The sequence below is a fragment of the Delphinapterus leucas genome, chromosome 14 (genome assembly GCF_059928025.1).
Source record: "Delphinapterus leucas isolate spDelLeu-1000000601 "Yukka" chromosome 14, BTC_Dleu_Yukka2, whole genome shotgun sequence".
NCBI classification, from domain to species: Eukaryota; Metazoa; Chordata; class Mammalia; order Artiodactyla; family Monodontidae; genus Delphinapterus; species Delphinapterus leucas.
Genome location: NC_143142.1, coordinates 19,907,212 through 19,930,126, shown reverse-complemented (window position 1 = coordinate 19,930,126; position 22,915 = coordinate 19,907,212). Strand labels below are relative to the sequence as shown.

The 22,915-nt window shown below is 44.7% G+C and overlaps 1 protein-coding gene across 1 annotated transcript in view; it reads right to left on the bottom strand.

Annotated features, from left to right (window-relative positions):
• The window catches only part of SEZ6L (seizure related 6 homolog like), a 198,166-nt gene that overhangs the window by 11,042 nt on the left and 164,209 nt on the right, over positions 1-22,915 (bottom strand). The window contains exons 14-15 of the mRNA XM_089895386.1: positions 16,371-16,565; positions 13,486-13,677 (exon numbers count right to left, since the gene is read on the bottom strand). Coding sequence (XP_089751512.1) covers positions 13,486-13,677; positions 16,371-16,565 — 387 coding nt within the window. The remainder of the gene's footprint in view (positions 1-13,485; positions 13,678-16,370; positions 16,566-22,915) is intronic.

Sequence of the window (22,915 nt, the reverse complement as noted above, 5' to 3'; positions counted from 1 at the left end):
GTGGTTCAGCCAATGCCTGACCAAAGCTAATCCCTCCACTAAACCAAGGTCATCTCTATGGTTGAAGTTCACCCACGGGCACTTGAGAACAGCCAATGTTACCATGTCTGGGCCCCCGGTCAAACCACAATGCCTCCCTTCAATCAATCACGGGAACCCTTAAAGACAGCATTGTATTATGCGTCCATGGAAGACACCTAGAAGGACTGGTAAGGTATCATTAACCTTGCGGAGTGTGCCTGGGGTATGAGCTGTAGGAAGGGAAAATTTTCCTTTTACATTTTATAGTCCTATATAGCATATTGATGTATCGTTTTAAACACAGGTTGGGCACGCCTTACTTTTATAATATACACAGGCAATAACATCACGACCCAAACCCTGCACCCAAGTCCTAATGATTCCTCTGAAAGTTTGCTCTTCAACCTGGTTGGGCTCTGTGGCGCTGGAGTTGGCTTTTACTCACTGCTGTATCTTCAGCAGTGTGGCACAGAGTAGGTGCCCAATAAATGTTTCTTAAAAGACCTTACATCAGTTCAACTGAAAGAAGATTACAGAATAGAAGTTCTTGGGCTCAAGTGCCTAATGGCCTGGGATTCAGATCCTAGTTATGCACCTGTGGGTAAGATATTTGTCCTCTGTGAGCCTCAACTTCCTCATCTGTGAAATGGGATAGCTCGTAGGGTTGCTATGATGATGAAGTGAGCTCATGCACGTGAGGGTGAGCAACATATAGTAGCACCCAGTAAACGCTGGTTATTTTTCTGGGTTTTACAATTTTGGTCATACCTTCAACCCAACTTTACTATTGTTTACTTAATCTTTTTAAAAATTTCTATTAACTTATTTTTCCATTTAAACAGTGCTACATAATTTAGCCTCACCCCAAATAATAACATTCTTATAATCACAGGTTTCAAATGTCAGTTTTATTTTTAAAGATTTTCTTAACATTGAAAAGTTAATCTGGGCACTGTCTAAAGCCACATGGGTATCGCCAATGGAGTATATAATACTCCTTGGGAAATGCAGCCCCAAGCACTACACTTTACAGTTTATGAACTTCCAGAGTCTAGAATTCACTCTTTGGGTTTAAAAAAAAAAAATTCAGTCCAGCAGACATTTGCTCTGTCCCTATGTTCCAGGCTTGTGCTAGGAGCTGGTATAGAGTAGGGAACTAAAGAAGCATTGTTCCGATTTTCCCAGGACTCAGTCTAGTGGGGGAGAGGAACAGTTATCAGGTAATTGCAACCCAGTGCTTGGTAGCAGCTGTGATGGGAGAAACACAGAGCAGAAACCTCACTGAGTCAGTCAGAGGTGGGAAGGTCAGGGAAGGTTTTCAGAGGAAACCTGGAAATCCAGTGCTCTACTGGGAGACAGTGAAGACTCAGACCCCAGGTAAGTGCTGATCTGATTCCCTGGCTTTCCATCCTCCTGGGAGTCCAGCTTCCTAGTAAGTGATCCTTAAGAGAGGATAAATCCTTAAGACAAAAAAAAAAAAAAAAAAAAGTGTATTACCTGCAGTGTAGCAGAGTGGCCAGCAGGCGGCAGTGGCAATGCAGAAGGATTTCCCTACAAACTTTCCCTGGAATTTTCTTTCATAAATGAACAGATTAATGAGTATAACAAATATTTCTTGAGCACCTTCTATGTGCCAGGCCCTGGACATACAGCAATGAGAAAGACAGACATGGCCCCTGCCTTCATGTAACTTAATGTTCATGTATTCCACAATATTTCCTGTACCAGGCACTGTCCTGGCCCTGCGGAGATAGAAAGTGACACAGGACAAATTCTTAGATCTGGAGGTAAAGGAAGAGACTGACAGCAGGTCCAGGAAGGTGAAGGGGAGGTGTCCTCAGCTGTTCTCACCTGGCTTCATAGTAGAATCACCCTAGGTTATTCAGTGAGCCGGCTCTGCCCCCTAAGGAATTTTAATCGGTCCCCCCAAATATTCTTATTAAAGCTCCCCAGGTGATTCTAAAGTCCAGCCAGCAAAGAAGACATACCGATTGCCAAGAGGCACATGAAAAGATGCTCCACGTCGCTAATTATTAGAGAAACGCAAATCAAAACTATAATGGGGTACCACCTCACAGCGGTCAGAATGGCCATCATCAAAAAGTCTACAAATGGGCTTCCCTGGTGGCACAGTGGTTGAGAGTCCACCTGCCAATGCAGGGGACACGGGTTCGTGCGCCAGTCCGGGAAGATCCCACATGCTGCGGAGCGGCTGGGCCCGTGAGCCATGGCCGCTGAGCCTGCGCGTCCAGAGCCTGTGCTCCGCAGCGGGGGAGGCCACGGCAGTGAGAGGCCCGAGTACCGCAAAAAATAATAATAATAAAAAAATAAGTCTACAAATAACAAATGCTGGAGAGTGTGGAGAAAAGGGAACCCTCCTACACTGTTGGTGGGAATGTAAATTAGTGCAGCCACTATGGAAAACAGTACGGAGGTTCCTTAAAAAACTAAGAATAGAGTTACCATATGATCCAGCAATCCCACTCCCTGAGCATACATACCCGGAGAAAATTCTAATTCAAAAAGATACATGCAGAACCATTTACAATAGCCAAGACATGGAAGCAACCTAAATGTCTACCAACAGATGAATGGATAAACATGTGGAATACATACATACACACACACACACACACACACACACACACACACCATGGAATATTACTCAGCCATAAAAAAGAATGAGATAATGCTATTTGCAGCAACATGGATGGACCTAGAAATGACCATAGAAAGTGAAGTCAGTCAGACAGAGAAAGAAAAATACCATATGATATCACTTATATGTGGAATCTAAAAAAATGGTACAAATGAACTAATTTACAAAACAGAAATAGACTCTTAAAGTCCAGCCAGAACTTTAGGGCTGAAGGGTTTAGGGCTCAGAACTGCAGCTCTGGTGTCTTGACATGGTTAAGAAATTAATAATTTAATCCACTGAGTTCCAAAATATTCAAACACCCATTCTGTACCAGATGATTTGCAAATATTATTTCTAATCCTCCCCTAAATCTTTAAAGATGGTAACAGTACTGACCAGAATAGCCAAAGTTTACTGAGAGCATCCTATGAGCCAGGCACTATTTGGAGTTTCTGTATCTATAAACTCAGTTAATTATTACAACAACCCCAAGGCACAGACATTGTTATGACTCTCCCCATTTTATATCGGTGCAAATGAAGCACAGAACTGCTGGGTATCTCGCTGGGTAACCTGTCAAGCTCGTTAGTGGGAGAGATAGGATTCAAATCCAAGTGGTCCGAGTCCACTGTTAATCACCACACCATACAGCCATTTTACAGATAATGAAACTGAGGCTCAGGGGAAGGTCTCTTGTGAAAGGTCCCACAAGAAGGAAGTGGCTGAGTTATGATTTGAGTCTTTGCCTCCAAAGTCAATCCAATTCAATTTTGACCCAACCATCAGTAAGAGTCTGAAAAGAATTCCACATGGAATTCCACCTCTGGCAGAAACCAGCTATCTTTGAAGGCATCTGTATTTATCTTCAGCTCTCAGAAGATGGCAGGAAAGTGATGAAGAAGTGACTTGAATTTGAAACTGGAGGCCGGGATCCACTGTGTTACCTTGGGTGAATCAATTCATGTCTCTGGACTTCACTTTTTCCTGCCTGCTACGTATACGGACTGGACCAAGACCCCACTCTTAAGCTGAGATGTGGCTGGTGGCTGGTCAATGACATTCCTACACCGAGGAGGTACCCACACTTTGAAATAAGATTGTTTTCTCAACTTAGATGCTGTTGACGTTTTGGGCTGGGTAATTCTTTGTGGTGGGGCTGTCCTGTGCCCTGTAGGATGTTGGGCAGCATCCCTGGCCTCTGCCCACTAGATGCCAGTAGCACTCCTCTTCCCCTGTTGTGACAACCAAAGATGTCTCTAGAAATTGCTTTTGACAATTGTCCCCTGGGGAGCAGATTCACCCCTGGTTGAGAATCACGTGTCTAAGGTTTAAACAACTCTGATGGCAATCCGTGTGATTTCAACCTGTTCTCTCCCAGGAATTCAAGTGACTTGGACTGATGGTCTTATAGACATAACCACAAACCTACCCTCATTTTTATCTTCCTCCCATTTCCCCCCTCTCTTTAAGTATAGGAAAAAATGTACATTTTTAGAGCACATTTGTGCGAAACGCTCAAAATCAGGTTTCTTGGTTATTGCTATGAATCATTTGTAATATACTCTACAGTAGTGGAGCAGTGAAACTGAGTGGTAATTAGCAACCAATGTTAACTGAGCACTTATTATATACCAGACACACTGTTGTGAGCGTCTGTATTGATGGTTGGCATGATCATTCTTTCTGATGAGGACACCGGCTTTGGCTTATTCAAAGTCACGCAGCTGGCAAGTGGCAGGGCTGAGATGCAAACCTGACCTGCTGGATTTGAAGTCCTGTGCACTTAACGGTTCTGCTATAATGAAGGGCCCTTCTCCTGCCCCAATTCCCTGGGCTATCGTGAATTGCTCTGAGCTATTGCTTCCTCAGAGACAGGAATTTTTAAATGAAGAAGGGCACCCAGCTAGAGCCTGGCATGCTGGCCGAGGTGAGGCCGCTGGGGATGACTCATCAATGGAAACTTTTACTGTGGCCACCATCTGGCCATGTGGGTTCTATCCAGGTCAGGAAATCTCCACATCTCGTATTTGTGGTGTTCTGGGGGCAGGGCTGTGAAGGGCCAGGGCCTCCTGAGGAATCCGTACATGCCTCTCTGGAGAGCCACCCATAAAACCCTCGCTGTCTTTGACAGAGCCTCATTACTTTTCATGCTGTGGTTTATGTCTTCTGGATGGGACCCCCAGCAGCCATCTACCATGCCGCCACCAAAGAAGGGAAGCTGCAACAGAGCCACGAAACTCAATAAAGACTGCATTAGTACTGCTAACAAGGACGATGACAGTAATAGTAACAAATACTGTCATTTTTTGAGCCTGCTGGGCCCAAGGGATACAAGAACCAATTAGATACATTCCTAGCAAGCAAGGTATGTGTTTGAGTCTCTGAACATATAAACAGGTCATTTCGACAAGCTGCAGCAAGTGCTGTGTAGCTATAGGAGCCATGGGAGTGCAGATGAGAGAAACATGACCTAGCCTAGGCAGTCAGGGAGGCCCTTCTGGAGGAGGTGATACTGTGGATCCATTGTTATTTCTTTCATAGACTTGTTTCTCCTCCCCCATCTTCAATATACCCCATGATCCCTGTCAATGCAGACTGTGTCTGTTTACATATTGCTGCATTTTTGCCATATTTTCAGGACCTAACACCAGTGTTCCCAAACTATACACCATGATGCCCCCGGGTGCCACCATGAACTCACAGGGGTGCTGTGAGATTTTTAAAAAATGTTGAGGAGACACAGTGACATCTTCCAGCCTCATGTGAACTCCTAGCTTGAGAAAGTTCAGTTTTAACATCAGATTGAGCTACATTCTTTTAATTTTTTGGTGCATATAGATTGTAGTTTATTTACTTTTTTTTACCATCTTTATTGGAGTAAAACTGCTTCACAATGGAGCTGCATTCTTTTTGATGATGCCCCATCTTTGCAAAGCTAGGTTTTCTGTGGTTGCTGTGCTAAAAAGCAAGAACTGTGACAAAATCAGTGTGGAACAGGAGATGCAGATGGCAGAGTCCAGTCTGATGCTAAGAGTTTGAGAAGTCTGGCAGAGCCCAGGAGGCACACACACTCCCGCAGCAGTAGTTGGATTATTACTGTAAATTGTAATTGTAAACAAGCGTTACTTAAGAACGAAATAAAAATTTTACAATCTTTTCTCTCAATTTATGTGCATTACTTTTTCAAGCAGCTCCTAAGTTGTCAGGATACAGCTGCTTATTAAGTGGTTTGGACCTAACTGCTTAATAAATAGAATTGTTAGGTATTGTGGCCTAGGAAATCTACAAAACAATCCTGACACTCCAAAGATACTGTGAGTTGAGAAAGTTTGGGAACCTCTGTCCTAGCATGCACCTGCAGATAAGAGGACTTGTTAAATGACCGAATTACATCCAACAAACCTGCGTGGTAGGAAGTAGTAATCCGTTTTCATAGATGGGGGCCCTAGGTCCAGAGAGGGCAAGCTCCTGGTCCAAGGTCACACAGCAGAACTGGAGGTGGGTCTGACAGCAAATTTCAGACTCTTCCCTCTACCTACGCCTGACCTGTCTGTTCTTGAAGTGGCCTGGGGTAAACGGACCAGGAGTGCAAAGACATGGCTTTGAGTCCCAGCTGGACTGAACGATGGCGTTGGCAAGTGACTGTGAACAGAGGCTGCAGATGTCCAGAGCTTATACGATTTGCTTGTTGGTGGAAAGTCTTGGTCAACAGTAGAGCCCCAGAGCTTCACCTGGGAACCAGGGCTGCAGAGTACGAGGTAGGAAGAAGACACTTTGGGGGTTAGGCAGGCTTTAGCTGGAATCCTGGGTTTTTCCCTTCCCTGCTGTGTGACCTCAGGAAAGCTTCTAACCCTCTCTGGGCCTTCTCTGCCTGCTTTTAAGTGGAAACGCAAACCATTCATGCAGTTTTGTGAGGGTTAAACGTGTAAATGTTGGGAAAGGGCTGGGCACAGCCAAGGTGCTCATCAAATCAGTGCTGTTTCCTTGGTTCAGCAGAAGAAACATTTTAAAGCTGTTTTATTGGACTTCCCTGGTGGCACCGTGGTTAAGAATCTGCCTGCCAATGCAGGGGACACGGGTTCGAGCCCTGGTCCGGGAAGATCCCACATGCTGCGGAGCAACTAAGCCATGTGCCACAACTACTGAGCCTGCGCTCTAGAGCCCACTAGCCACAACTACTGAGACCGCGTGTCACAACTACTGAAGCCCACTTGGCTACAGCCCGTGCTCCGCAACAAGAGAAGCCACTGCAATGAGAAGCCCACGCACCGCAACGAAGAGTAGCCCCTGCTCGCCACAACTAGAGAAAGCCTGCATGCAGCAACAAAGACCCAACGCAGCCAAAACTAAATAAATAAATAAATTTAAAAAAATAAATAAATAAAGCTGTTTTATGTCCAATAACCTTGTTAAAAATACTCTCAGGGGCTTCCCTTCTGGCGCACTGGTTCAGAGTCTGCCTGCCGATGCAGGGCACACGGGTTCGTGCCCCGGTCTGGGAAGATCCCACATGCCGCGGAGCGGCTGGGCCCGTGAGCCATGGCCGCTGAGCCTGAGCGTCCGGAGCCTGTGCTCCGCAACAGGAGAGGCCACCACAGTGAGAGGCCCGCGTACCACAAAAAAAACAAAAACAAACAAACAAACAAAAAATACTCTCGGAACCCAGATACAACAGCCCCCTCAATCTGGGCACCTTGCTGCTAGAATCTGACTGTCCTCCTGCCTCGTGTGTCATCTCCCGTCGGCCTCACCTGCCTGGATCAATGCTGGAACCCCATGCTGGGTTCTCCTGGCATGTGGGAGGAGGATGGCGTGTCTCCTGACACCCAGCTTGACTCATGAACTCATTAGCATGGGTGTCAGGGACAGCTTCTCACCAGAGCTCTGCAGATCTTGGGGAAAGGCGGCGGCCCCGGAGGGACCGGGGCTGCTTCTCGGAAACCCAGCAGGTGCCGCAGCCCAGAGGGTCTTTGGAGGCTGTGCCTCATTAGTGAGGTGCCTTTTCTTTCTTTTAAAAAAATATTTCCACCTTTCAGTATTTTAAAGGGGAAATGGGAGTTGTATTTGCTTCCTGGGCTGCTGTAACAAAGTGCCACAAACAGGGGTCGTAGGACAACAGTCATTCCTTGTCTCATAGCTCTGGAGGCTAGAAGCCTGAATTCAAGGAGGCAGCAGGGCCCTGCTCCCTCTGAAACCTCCGGAAGGAGGAGGCTTCCCTGCCTCTCCCTAGCTTCTGGTGGTCTCTGGCAATTCTTGGCATCCTTGACTTGCAGGTACAACACTCCCGTCACTGCCTCTGTCATCACACGATGCTCTCCCTATGTCTGTGTCTCCATGTGAGTCCAAATTTCCCTCTTCTTGCAAGGACACCAGTCACTGGATTAACGCACACCGTAATCTGGTATGACCTCATCTTAACTTGATTATATCTGCAAAGACCCTATTTCCCCAAACCTCATGGTTACAGGCACTGGGGGTTAGGACTTCGACATTGTTTTTTGGGGGGACACAAGCCCCAAACAGGAACCAACCAGTCAGTGTCAGAACTTGGCCCAAAGGTCTGGGGACTGGGAAGGGATGTGGTGGTGGCTAAGGGGTTAGGACCATAGACTACAATTTCACTGGGACAGCCCTGTGTGAGTTTGCACCCTGCCACCCATGGTGAAATGATGGTGGCGCCAGGCTGGTGGAAGGGATGCTGGCCTTGGAGATCAGAGCCCTAAATCTGAATCCTACCTCTGCCCACAAAGAAGTTTTGTGACCTTAGTCATACTTCCCTTTGAGAATCAATTTCTTTTACATACCCCCCTCCACACACACATTTATATATGTGTGTGTGCACATATATACATTCACACACACACAAAAAAATATATATAATCTAGTTAGCAATGTACTTTACACATGATAACTACTGTTATCTGTATTTTCCTCTGAGCTTTAGTTTCCTTAATGTATACGTGCATGTGTATACACACATACTGTACACATATATACATATATGTTCACAAATACATATAACATGCTTAGCAAAATGTCTTACGCAGTCGATAGATAACAACTATTTTTATTATCTGTAAAATGAGGGCAGCTGTGTTTTATCTCAAGGTTATCCTCAATTGCATTTTATCTCCCAGATTCCCTTCAGCTCTGAAGTTCTAGGACTCAGACTAAATTCTAGGACTAGGGCAGATGGGAACACAGGGTTGTGTGGTCCAAGATTCCCTGTTACTTGTGCAAACAGAATAATAAAGTCTCTCCTTTTCTGTGCAGAGCTTTTTTTTTTTTTTTTGCAGTACGCGGGCCTCTCACTGTTGTGGCCTCTCCCTCTGCGGAGCACAGGCTCCCAGGCGCGCAGGCTCAGCGGCCATGGCTCACGGGCCCAGCATCTCCGCGGCATGTGGGATCCTCCCGGACCGGGGCACCAACCCATGTCCCCTGCATCGGCAGGCATACTCTCAACCACTGCGCCACCAGGGAAGCCCTGTGCAGAGCTTTTCATTGTGATGAATTCCCACTTGTCTATATTTGCTTTTGTTGCCTGTGCCTTTGGTGTCATATCCGTGAAATCATTGCCAAGACTAATGTCAGGGAGCTTTTCCCCTATGTTTTCTTCTAGAATTTTTACGTTTCAGGTCTTACATTTAAGTCTTTAACCATTTTGAGTTGATTTTTGTGTATGGTGTCAGATAAGGGTTCAATTTCAAAGAAAACAATCAGAAAAATCTTCAGTGTACTGAATGAGAGAACGTATTTGCAAACCATGTATCTGTTAAGGGGTTAATTTCCAAAATACGTAAGGAATTCCTACAACTCAATAGCCGACAAACAAATAACCCAATTAAAAAATGGGCAAAGGGGGCTTCCCTGGTGGCGCAGTGGTTGAGAGTCCGCCTGCCGATGCAGGGGACACAGGTTCGTGCCCCGGTCCGGGAAGATCCCACATGCCGCGGAGCGGCTGGGCCTGTGAGCCATGGCCGCTGAGCCTGCGCGTCCGGAGCCTGTGCTCCACAACAGGAGAGGCCACAACAGTGAGGGTCCCACGTACAGCAAAAAAAAAAAAAAAAAAAAAAAAAAAAGGCAAAGAACTTGAATAGACATTTCTCCAAAGAAGATATACAAATGGCCAACATGTACACGAAAGATGCTCAACGTCATGGTCATCAGGGAAATGCTAATCAAAACTACAATAAGATATCACCTCACACATGGTAGGATGGCTATTATCAAAGAAACAAAAGACAGCAGGAGTTAGTGAGGGCATGAAGAAGAGAGAACCCTTGGTGGGAATGCAAAATGGTGCAGCCGCTATGGAAAACAGTGTGAAGGTTCCTCAAACAATTAAAGATAGAACAAGCATTATGATCCAGCAGTCCCTCTTCTGGGTATTTACCCAAAATAAGTGAAATCAGGATCTTAAAGAGATTTTAGCACCGCTGTGTTCATTGCAGCACTATTTCCACTAGTCAAGATGTGGAAACAAACATCACTGATGGATGAATGGATACAGTAAACGTGGTATATACATACAATGGAATATCATTCAGCTTTGAAAAAGAAGGAAATTCTGCCATATGTGACAACATGGATGGACCTTGAGGACATTATGCTGAGTGAAATAAGCCCATCACAAAAGGACAAATACTGTCTGGTTCTACTTATAGGATACATCTTAAATAGTCAAATTCAGGGACTTCCCTGGTGGTCCAGTGGGTAAGACTCCACACTCCCAATGCAGGGGCCTGGGTTCAATCCCTGGTCAGGGAACTAGATCCCACATGCATGACGCAACTAAGAGTCCACATGCCTCAACTAAGAATCCACATGCTGCAATTAAGAAGTCCACAGGCTGCAACTAAGAGTCTGAATGCCACAACTAAGAGTTCACGTGCCACAACTAAGAAGTCTGTATGCCGCATCTAAGAGCCCACATGAAACAACTAAGAGCCCGCATGCTGCAACAAAGATCGTGTGTGCCACAACTAAGACCCAGCGCAGCCTAAATAAATAAATATTTTTTTAAAAATGGAAATTTATTTAAAAAAATAGTCAAATTCTTACCATATGATCCAGCAATGCCACTCCTGGGCATATATCTGGACAAAACTATAATCCAAAAAGATATATGCGCCCTTATGTTCATAGCAGCACTATTCACAACAACCAAGACATGGAAACAACCTAAATGTCCATCGACAGATAAATGGATAAAGAAGATGTGGTGCGTATATACAGTGGAATACTACTCAGCCATAAAACAGAATAAAATAATGCCATTTGGAGCAACATAGATGCAACTAGAGATTATCATGCAAAGTGAAGTAAGTCAGAAAGAGAAAGACAAATACCATATGATATCATGTATATGTGGAATCTAAAATATGACACAAATGAACCTATCTGGGAAACAGAAACAGACTCATGGACATAGAGAACAGACTGGTGGTTGTCAAGGGGGTTGGGGGAGGGATGGGGTGGGAGGCTGGGGTCAGTAGATGTAGACTTTTATATATGGAGTGGATAAGCAGCAAGGTCCTACTGGATGGCACAGAGAACCATGTTCAATAGCCTATGAAAAACCATAATGGAAAAGAGTATTAAAAAAAAGGCTGTATATATATATGTATAGCTGAATCACTTTGCTGTAGAGCAGTAATTAACTCAACATTGGAAATCAACTATGCTTCAGTAAAAAAATCTTATAAAAAAAGGTCAAATTCATAGAACCAGAGAGTGAAATGGTGGCTGCCTGGGGCTGGAGGAAGGGGAAATGGGGAAATTGCTTATCAACAGGCATAAAGTTCCCATTATGCAAGGTAAGTAACTTCTAAAGATCTGCTGTACAACACCATGCCTTTGAGTTAATGATACTCTATTATACACTTAAAGATTTGCTAAAAGGGTCCATTTCATGTTTTGTTCTTACCACACCTTCCCCCTTTTTGAGAAGAGAAAATGGGAACCCAGAAACATAAATCTTCCTCTAATAAAGGAATCAGATGTCAATTAAGGAAAATCTATGAAGTAGATGATGTGCACTTAAATTTTTCATTTATTTGGGTCTGTGTGATAAATCCCTTTTGTGGGCTGAGAAAGCTGAATTCATGGACTACCACAGGGGACCCTGGCCTTGGCTGCCTCATGAATAGAAAGAGAGGAAGGTCTCCCCAGAGTTTGAATTTGACCATGCTCTGTTCTTTATCAGAAGCAACGAACATCTCTGTTATTAATTAATTATGTGAATGTGAATTAATGCATGTGACTGCTCAGAACGGTGCCTGGCATACAATAAGTGCTCAATAAGTACAGGCATACCTTGTTTTATTGCACGTTGCTTTACTGCGCTTCACAATTACTGTGGGTTTTTTTTTTTACAAATTGAAGGTTTGTGGTAACCCTGCGCGGTCAGATGAGGGTTAGCATTTTTTTTGCAATAAAGTCTTTTAAAATTAAGGTACATACTTTTTTGTTTTAGACGTAATGCTATAGCACACTTAATAGATTACAGTATAGGCTAAACGTAACTTTTATATACACTGGGAAACCCAAAATTTTGCTCTATTGCAATATTTTCTTTTATTGTGTTGGTCTGGAACTGAACCCACAGTATCTCTGAGGTCTGCCTGTATCTGTTTATCCAATGGAAAAGGACAAGGATTTTCTTGCTTTCCAATTGTCTTCCAAACAGTGGATGCTTTTGTCCATCTAAATGGCAGGGCTGCTTGTTTGTGGCCATGAAAAAACTCCACAAAGCCTGTTTTGATACTTGTGAGAAGTGACAAAACACAGCTGCTTCAGGAGAGAGCCACGTCCTTAAGTTACACTGTTCATCACATAAGATGTAGTTTACAATAAACATAAACATACAATAAACATCTATTCTTTTGTTGTTGTTTAAAGTCTGATTCCCCAGCACTATCGAGACCTCGGTGCAGCTCTGGGAGCTTGGGCTGTCTGTGCCCTTAATGGATCTCTTCAAAACACACTCATAAAATAGCAGTGCAGCTGACATCTCTAAACCCCAGGTATTGTGTGAGGCTTTGTTCCTTCTGCAGAGCCTCAAGCTTTTCTTAAGCAATAGGTCCGATCCCTGTCAGCACATCAGAAACCTTGGGCAGCTTTTGAAACTCACGCTACACCTGAGACCAATTGCATCCGAATCTCCAGGGCGTTTTAAAACATCCTAGATGATTCCCATGTACCATCGAGGCTGAGACCCCGCCCCCACCCAAGATCCCTGCTCTCCACCTCCTCTGCCTGGTGAGAATATGCAGTTACTCTTCCTTTCTCAGAGTGACTTTGGAAGACTTTTTTTGAGTTTTTATGGTAGAGAACCCCCCAAAGTGTTTTTTTAACCAAACATTTGCTTTGATGGCCCCACAGAGGAGGTCAAAGAGAGTCTGAATCACTCTATCTACTGCCCTGCGGACGGCTCCATTTTAATCACTTAGAGTCACGCAGGCCTGGGTTTGCCTCTGGCCTCCTTCTTAACTAATTAGCTGTGTGACCAGGGGCAATGATTTCACCTCTTTGAACCTTAGTATCCTCTTCGGAAGATGGAGACAGTACTGCCATGCTCACGAAGCTACCCAAGGAAGAAGAGAGGGAAATCTGGTAAAGGACTCAGCACAGTGCCTGATAAACTTACCATAAGTGTTAGAGTAGCCATGCCCTCAATCCCTGGTAGCTATTGTTGGGGGACAGTGATAATAAACGCTCCCAAAGTGGGTACCGCCTCCTAGCAGCCCAGCCCTCCACCGGGAATAAGAAGCAGCCAACCCCCAGATGCATCCCGGAGGCTCAAGCCAATAACGAGGACTCACAAACACAGTGGGGCAGGCGAGAGGTCCAGATGGGCGTGCCGGTTTCACGGCTGTAGCAGGTCAGGAGGGAGCTCCCTTCCAGCACGAAGCCCGTGTTGCAGGTGTACTGGATGGTGGTGCCCACCAGCAGCACGGGGTCCGAAATCAAGCGGGTCGAGTGGTCTACTTCCCCGGGATCGGTGCAGTACATAACTACACGAGATGAAACCAAACCAGGTGGGTGTTAGGGCCTGATGACCACTGGTTTGCTGAGAACTACAGAATGATCTAGAACATTTCCTCAGTTCTTTCCCTGTTTGAAAGACACTGCATGCGGCTGGAGAACAGGCCAGGACAAAAGAGACTTGAATTTAATTTCACTTTTAGGAATTTGCCCAAAGAAATGTTTGCATCAGGGCCCAAAGACCCCTATACAAGGCTGCACATTGCACATAATAATATTATATTTGTAATGGTTAAAAAGCAATCCTTTAACAGAAGAGGAGTTAAATATCATGCGGCAACCATTCCATGAAATCCTGACCAACCACTAATGAGAACAAAGAGCTCTTTCTTACTGCTTTCTTTGTGGTACTTAACTATAGGAAAATAAGCGTCCATTACATTCTTTCATTCGTTCACTCATTCATTTATTTGGTCTCACCGTGTCGCTTGTGGGATCTTAGTTCCCCGACCAGGGATTGAATCCCGGGCCCAGGGCAGTGAAAGCGCGGAGTACTAACCACCAGACGGCCAGGGAAGTCCTAAGTGTCCATTACTTTTAAGTTAAAAAGTCAATATAGATAAAAGGAAAATAATAAACCAATTAAAAAGGAATGAAGTATGGAAAAGAGAGAAACTGGGTTTTAAATTGACAACTGTAATGTAAATTTTACACTGTGACTCATGATACACTATTGTTAATATTTATGCAGAAAGGAAACATCTTAAGACTAAATAAAACCTATTTCTCATTGTGCTGCAAAAATAAAAATAAAAAGGAATGAAGTAGATCACATGTGTGATATGAAAAGATGTCTATTTCTGAGTTGAAGAAAAAAGCTGTTGCAAGGCAGTTTCTAGAAATTGATGCCTATTATGGTAAAGGATCTGCAGCTATTTCTATATGTGTAGCCATATATATCTCAACATACACAATACACACACACACACATATTTACGTACGTGTGTAACAGACACATACAAACATATGCAATTGGAATAAAACAGAATAAACTTTTGAGAGCAGATCATAAGGGATTTTCAGTTTCTACCTCATTATTTTACTACCACTTGATTACCGTATTTGTTACTGGCACAATTTTAAGATATAGTTATATATTTACATCTTTTAATGTCAAGAGTGGAGCTTAACCAATGAAAGGTGGCTATAACATTCAGGGACTTCTAGGTGGGACCCCATTGTTCTAGGAGGTTCTTCTGCTCTCATTTCACTAGAAGAGAAGCGCTTTGGTGGGTCTGTGTCTTGAACGCAGAGCGAGCGTGGCACCCAGCCTGGGAACATAAACACGCAGGCACACAACAGGCCCAATACACATTTATTTGCTCTACTTTGGGCCTTTTCTTGGCAAAAATTGAGGCATGGGAGGGGATCCCCCCATAGAGAGCTAGTTATGTCCCCTCCGAGCCTTTAAAAATGTTTAAAAAATAATAATGATGATGTAGATCGCATTGGTGGATTCGTGATGGATCTCTCTTAATTGCACATCTCACTGTCCATTTTTATTTTCTATCACAATCCACACACATACACACACCCCACATTCTGTTGCAGAACAAATCGATGTGTTTGTGTAGCTGGTTTTATGGATCTTCAGCGAGTTCTTTCATGTTTCCCACCATTATAATTTTCCTTGACGTTGGAATGTTTATGACAGGAATTGTATGTAGCCCCCCCACGCCCTCCTTCCCTCACAGCCTCTTTCTCTGCTGCACTTAATATTTCTTCTTGGGCAATTGGTGATTTAAGTCATGCTGAACAGATCTACCAAAGTATCACCAAGGATCCAAGGATTCCCAGGAAGAAGGTTGCAGACTAGAGCTTTATGTAGGAGGTGGGAAGCAAATGGATGAGGGGAGAAGCCAAATTTAGCTCCCCCCACCCCGATACTAAGACATCAGGGTAGAAACCATTAGAGGCACTTCCGGTCGCTACCCCTCTTCAAGACGCTAAACTCAGCTATCACTAGACACACTTGGCCTGCACTCAGGCCAGCACTTAGGGGAGCAGGCAGAAGGAACCAGGAGACTGGGCTGGATGCTGTCTGGATAAAGTTAGCTACCTACCAGTGTCTACTTCAATGTAAATGCAAGAGAAAGACCACTGAAGGTTTAGAAACAAGGAGAAGTTTTCTTGTTTCTCTAGATACCTTCACTAAGGCATTGCCAGAAAATTCAAGCTACTTCTTTTAAAAAATTATCATCGATCAAACTATTTCCATTTTGGAAATGTTGAGAAAATAAAACGTGCCTTAAAAAAAAAAAGTTGGCTACCTACCATAGGGATTTTGAACTGGGGCTCCTAGGGCCAACTTAGATTTGTTTTGCTTGGCTTCTGCAGGTATTTTAACGACTTGAATTTGAATGATGTTTTTACACAGGCTACATATATTCCTGCTGACCACAGTCCACACCATTCCCTAATGTCTCACACTCAGCCTGCTTTACTTATTTCCATTATCTGCCAGGCTTTTGAAACCACCTGAGTCTGAGATCCTTGCCCTTGGGCTACAAAATGACATTGGTGAACAGCACCGGTGTGTTGGTGGAGTAGAAGAGAGGCCAGATTCTACACTGAATAGCTCCTCTGCATCCATGCAAAAAATACCCCATGGGAGGGATTTTCCATCCAATGACCTAGAGGAAAACAACAAGACTACTCTTACTTTTCTCACAAAATGGGGGATCGCTGCTCCAGCTGAGGTCCCACTGGCAGGTGAGGGTGTCGCTCCCCACGATGTCATAGCCGGGGTCACACTGGTAGGTGATTCTGGCTCCCCTCACGAGCTCCGTATGAGAAGTGGTTTTCCAACCATTCTGGATCTCGGGCAAATCTGAGCAGGAGTCGTTCCTTGACACCTCTTTAAAACAAAAACATCATCCTTAGATGGGGAGGTGGCCTTGTTGTTGGGGGTTCCTTTTATGAATGTCAGAGGAAAGAGAAAATAGAAGAAAAAGCCCCAGAAGTAAGCAACACAACTTCTGAAATCCCTTAACCTGCAAGAACTCTTCCCTAGGGGGATTTTACAATGATTTCTTTTCATTTTGGATGTGGAACCTCCAGCTAAGCCATCAGAGGACTGCAGCCCCAGCTGATATCTTGACTATAACCTCATGACAGGCCCCAAATCAGGACCGCCCAGTATTAACTCCTGAATTCCTGACTCACAGAAACTGTGAGATAGTACACGTTTATTGCTAATTTTGCGGGGCGTCATCTGTTATGTAGCAATAGGTTGCTACCATACTCAGCCTTATCCTAAGAATGTCCATAAATCTATGGGTTTGATAGATTAGGCACATACATTTCTGTAATGCAGACTAAGATAAACACGTAACTGTTAAGATAGAAATAATTATTGGCTGCATTCTTCAAATCACATTGCCTACCATCAGTGAACATTAACCACACTCCGGAAAATCTACACACAGCTTATCGTCACAGAATCTTCCTCTGGAATAATTCTGTTTTCCTCCTGCAAACCTTTGTCGCTAAGGTAGCAATCCAAAGCCCACTATTATCACTCTCGCTTCCAAGTGCCCACTGCGCAGAGTTTGAGAAGAGGGCTAATTATGCCATATAATTAATTTGCGGTTCTAATGTGCTTCTGGGGAAAGCAAAGCACCTCCATTGTCTGCAGGAAAGTCATTCTGAGAAACAAGCAATGGCTTTTCCAGGGATTTCATCATGATTTTATTTGGGGGAAGGAGATCTCCTGGGTGTCTGCAAGAAGAAGGGGAGCGGGAAATGGCTTCTAGAATTGCTTGGTGGGGGACAGGAGCCTCTATTTTTAGGCCTTTGAAAAATCAGCCAAGCCCTGGATTTGGGACACAGCTGCAAATGTTCAAACTCTGGATGAAAGAGGAGAAATGGGGGCAAATACTTGATATGTGGTCTGCCTTGTGCCAAATGCTTTGGGACTGAGAAAGGTTTGCTTGTCTGACTTTTCAAGATGAGCCGGCATGGCTATACATTTCCATGGGCCCTCCCATCTCCTCCGTAGCATTCATCACATCTGTCATTCTCAGCGGCTGCCACCGTGCAGCAGAGCCTTGATTCAAACCTTGGCCCCACTGTCTACTAACTGGGTGGTTTTGGCTAAGTCACTTAACCTTCTGTTCTTCAGTTCCCAGACTCTACCCCCAGAGACCCTGATTCAGGAGTCTGCATGTTCACCAAACACCCTAGGCAGAGCTTCTGGAATTATCTGTTCCTATGAACCTTTGTTAACTTTGCTTAGAATGAGAAAACTGGCCCAGGAGTCAGAGAACTTCCCTTCTAATCTTCTTTCTTTATTTTAGAAGCTGTGTGACTCCAGTCATGTCAATAAACGTCTCTGAGCCTCACTGTCCTCAATCAGAGAATGGAGACAAGAATCATGACCCTGTCTATCCCTAGAGGCAAGATGAAAACTAATTAATGTGCAGGATATAAAAATAACACTAAGACAAGTTATATGGATTCATTGATTTGTTTGACTAAGATGTGAGTGCCTACTATGTGCCAGGCACCAGGAATATAGAGATCTGAAGTCATGGTTCCATGCTCACAGTAAAGATCAGCACCACGGTCCAACTTCTGGGCAAAAGAAATAGCTAAATGTACTGAATACATACCACCACTTCCCAGTCTTATGCTCATGGCAGACATCACTAATCAACCATAGCAATCTCTTTCTTTGAATCAAGCTGAAACCTCCCAATCCTTCTCAACACAACATTCCAGGGAGCCACTGTCATTTGATTGGAGTTGACCTACAATGTGGAACTTTTTATTATCCTGGGATTAGAGGAATAAACATACAAGTGACCAATATCTCTTTGAAAAACACTGCTTACTTATCTCTGCTTTTTAATTCCCTTCCCTCCCATGCACTTGACCACAGACAACAGCAAAACATAAGAAGCAGTGAGAAGAATGGGTCTTTGCTTCTGTCTGTGCAAAGGAGAATCATGGGAAGTCAGAACCATGTAAGCCCAGTGTTCCTATGGAAGGCTCTGACAGCAGCCAGAGCGGATAAGCCTCGGCCACTTTCCAGAGCTGGGGTCAGGCCTTGAGATCAGTGTAGGAGCTTTAGTATTCTCTAGATGAGGGGCTTCCCTGGTGGCGCAGTGGTTAAGAATCCACCTGCCAATGCAGGGGACACGGGTTTGAGCCCGGGTCCAGGAAGATCCCACGTGCCGCAAAGCAATTAAGCCTCTGTGCCATAGCTACTGAGCTTGCGCTCTAGGGCCCACAAGCCACAACTACTGAAGCCCGTGTGCCTAGAGCCCGTGCTCCAGCACAAGAGAAGCCACCACAGTGAGAAGCCCGCGCACTGCAACAAAGAGTAGCCCCCGCTTGCCGCAACTAGAGAAAGCCCGTACGCAGCAACGAAGACCCAACGCAGCCGAAAAAGAAAAAACGAATTCTCTAGATAACAACAGAAACCCCTAACCCTTCCATCTGATCCCTCTACTGGATGGGAGTTGCATCTGTGTCTTGTTAAATCTAGACCCAGGGTAGCAAATACCTCTCCCATGCCCATGACAGACATCACTAATCAATCACGGCATTCTTTTCCACTGACTTCAGGCATGGCCTCCTCTGAAAACAACATGGTCTTCAACCCAGGTAGTCATGGGCAATTGATTGACATCAACATTGACATACAAAGGCCCACTTTCCTTTTCTGTGAAATTAACCTGTGTTTCTTTAAGAGAAATAAGAAAAAAGTTGAGCTGTTCTCTCTCTTTGTGTTGCCCATATTAGCCAGGCTGTGTACCCCTGGGAAGCACTCTCTGAAATCCTGTGCTCATCAGCGTATGATCCTGATATTGTCTGTTAATGGGACTCTTCCATTTTCACTAACTGGCTCAAGGGCAGGGAGAGAATTCTATTCATTCCTGTATCCTGATGCCTAGGACAGGGCCTAGCATGAAAGTTTGTGAACCAGACTCTCTGGAAAATGGAGATAATGCGTTTGAAGATGAAATAAAATAATATATGTAAGAGTGCTTGCCAACCGCAAATTGTCACACGAATCTAAGTTTCAGCTTCAATGAACGAGAGCACTCCTCTTCAAAATATTGCCAAACTGAACAATGGCCAGGCTTTCTGGTCAACCTTGGGCAGCCTTGGATAGAGTCATATTTCTTCCATCAAGCTGAATGCAGTTTTGCAAGACTGACTCGGGCACCAGAGGAGACAAATGAGCAAAACTATGACCTCATCTTCCAGTAGGGAGGGAGGCGGGGAGGAAAGGTCTAAGGAGACAGACTGAAGCCAAGTCACCAGAAACTTTCCCTCCAAAGGCAGCTGACTCTGGAGGGCACGTCGCCTGGACAGCCTCTGCCCAGGGCATCACCCAGTAAAGAACGCATGGAAAGTGGCAGCAGTAACACCCTGAAAATACCCAGCGTCACCATCAAGGGTAAAAAGGCCCCTGAGTAACATAAAAAAAAAAGATCAATACTTGTGATTGCTTCTCCGAGAGGTACCTGCAGAGCAGAGCGGGGATGGGAAGTGTCCACCAGCCGGAAATAAAAAAAAAAAGCAAGGGACTTATTTTCATATGCATGAGGCTCCTTGAGACGGCCAATGGTCAGGGAACTAGCTTGTATTCTGGAGGCAGTAGGAGATACAAAGAGAACACTTTGTATTAGCTAGAGATGGGCAAATCTTCAAGCCAAGGGGAAGAACCAAAGACACGGAATCGTGCTCAAGCCAGAGGGACTTTGGTGGTGGCAGAGAGGCTTGGCAGGATCAGTCCTCCTTTTCCCGGTTCCATCTTGGAAATCAAGATGTCAACCTCTTCCCTGGGGGGTGCAAACAAGTCCCCTAACTGCTGGCTGAATCCTGCCCATTGAAATCCTCAGGAGGCAAGCACCCACCATCCTGGATGCCAAAAGAAGTTAGGTCTTCTCTACCTCTTTGCGTCTCCCAGGTTCTCTGCTATTGCCAAAAATATTGGGGGTAGAGAAACCCTAAGAGCTGGGAGCCAGGAAGCCTGGGTGTGAGCCTCAGGTCCGCCCCTGATGATCAAGTCCCTCATCCTTGGTGGTCCAGGGCTTCTTGTGCTGTGACGAGACAGGGCTGGACCAGACACTCTGTCAGTTCAAGTCCCTTCCAGGGCTGGGATCAGTGGGGCTTCACAGTGTTCTGGTCCCGTGACTGCTGGCGAGGATAGCAGCTTGGACTAGGGTGATGGACGTGGATAGATGGAGAAGAGTACTTGGATCTGAGATATATTGTGGCAGTAGAGTTGAGAGGATGGACTGGATACAGGGGAAGCAGCCTGAGAAACCAGGAGAGTTGTGGTCCCGCCTCCTGGGCTGGGTAGACAGCAGGAGCAGTGAGAGGTGGTGAGGGAAGGGAGGCAAAGAGGTCGCTCTGTTCTGTCCGTGCTAAACCTGAGCTGCCAGTGAGACATGCAAGAGCGCAGTGAGCAGGGAGCTGGAGAGATCTGGAGTTCATGGGAGAGGTCAAGGCTGTAGGTACAAACTAGGGGTCAATGGAATACAGATAAAACCATGGGCCTGGATGACAGCACACAGATAGAAGGCAGGACAGGGTCCAGGATGGGACCCTCCAAGGTTTAGAGCTTGAGCAGAGGAGGGGGATGGAGCCAGGAATGAATAAGAGGGAGTTTCAGAGTGAGGAGTGAGGAGGGAAGGGTGTGGGTGGATGAAATAATTAAGAAGGGGGTACTGGATGCTCACGTGTGAACTTAGTTTGAACTTTATAGCAGGATTTTTTTTAAAGGTGATGGGAAGAGAAAAGGTTTGGAAGACACACTGAGCAGCAAGAAAGAATATAAAGTACGGGAGAAGAGTATGGAGGTTCCTTAAAAAACTAAAAATAGAGCTATCATATGATCCAGTAATACCACTCCTGGGCATATATCTGGAGAAAACCATAATTCGAAAAGATACGTGCACCCCAACACCAATAGCAGCACTATTTACAATAGCCAAGATGTGGAAGCAAACTAAATGTCCATCAAGAGAGGAATGGATAGGGCTTCCCTGGTGGCGCAGTGGTTGAGAGTCCGCCTGCCGATGCAGGGGACACGGGTTCGTGCCCCGGTCCGAGAAGATCCCACATGCCGCAGAGCAGCTGGGCCCATGAGCCCAGCTGCTGAGCCTGTGTGTCCGGAGCCTGTGCTCCACAACGGGAGAGGCCACAACAGTGAGAGGCCGCGTACAGCAAAAAAAAAAGAGAGAGGAATGGATAAAGAAGATGTGGTACCTATATACAATGGAATATTACTCAGCCATAAAGAAGAATGAAATAATGCCATGTGCAGCAACATGGATGGACCTAGAGACTGTCATATGGAATGAAGTAAGTCAGACACAGAAAGACATATACCACATGATGTTGCTTGTATGTGGAATCTAAAAAAAGGGTACAAATGAACTTATCTACAAAACAGAAATAGAGTTACAGATGTAGGAAACAAACTTATGGTTACCAGGGTGGGAGTGGGGAAGGGATAAATTGGAGATTGGGATTGACATATACACACTACTATATATAAAATTGATAACTAATAAGGACCTACTATATATCACAGGGAATTTTACTCAGTACTCTGTAATGGCCTATATGGGAAAGGAATCTAAAAAAGAGTGGATATATGTATATGTGTAACTAATTCACTTTGCTGTACACCTGAAACTAATATAACATTGTAAATCAACTATACTCCAATAAAAATTAAAAAAAATAAAGTATGGGAGGTAGGAGACAAAGGGCTGTCTTGGTTGGATGGGGCTGCAGGAGAAGAAGAGCCCTTAGGGGAGAGCCAAGCTTCAGTTCAGGCAAGATGGCGTAGGTAATGCTTTGAGAAATTGCAAATGTGGGAGAGTGTGTTGATGACATAAAGTCACAGCTGACTGCAAATGAAAAATCACGAATCTTAAAGTTATGAGACGTTATCTACTAAGTCCTGATGTCAACCCTGTGGAGGAGGTATCACTATTTCCATTTTACAGATGACAAAAAAGAGGCTCGGAGAGGTTAAGTGACTTGCCCAAGGTCACACAGTCATCAATGATAATCCTAAGATTTGAACCCTTGTCCTTCCGACTAGAGAGACCAACCTCTTAAAAAAAACGACGTATATTTACCGTGTCAATATATTAAAAAACTCATGTAGCACAACCCTCCCCAAAAGACATATCTAGAAGAAATTGTCTTAACTTGCACCTAAACCCAAGGAGAAAA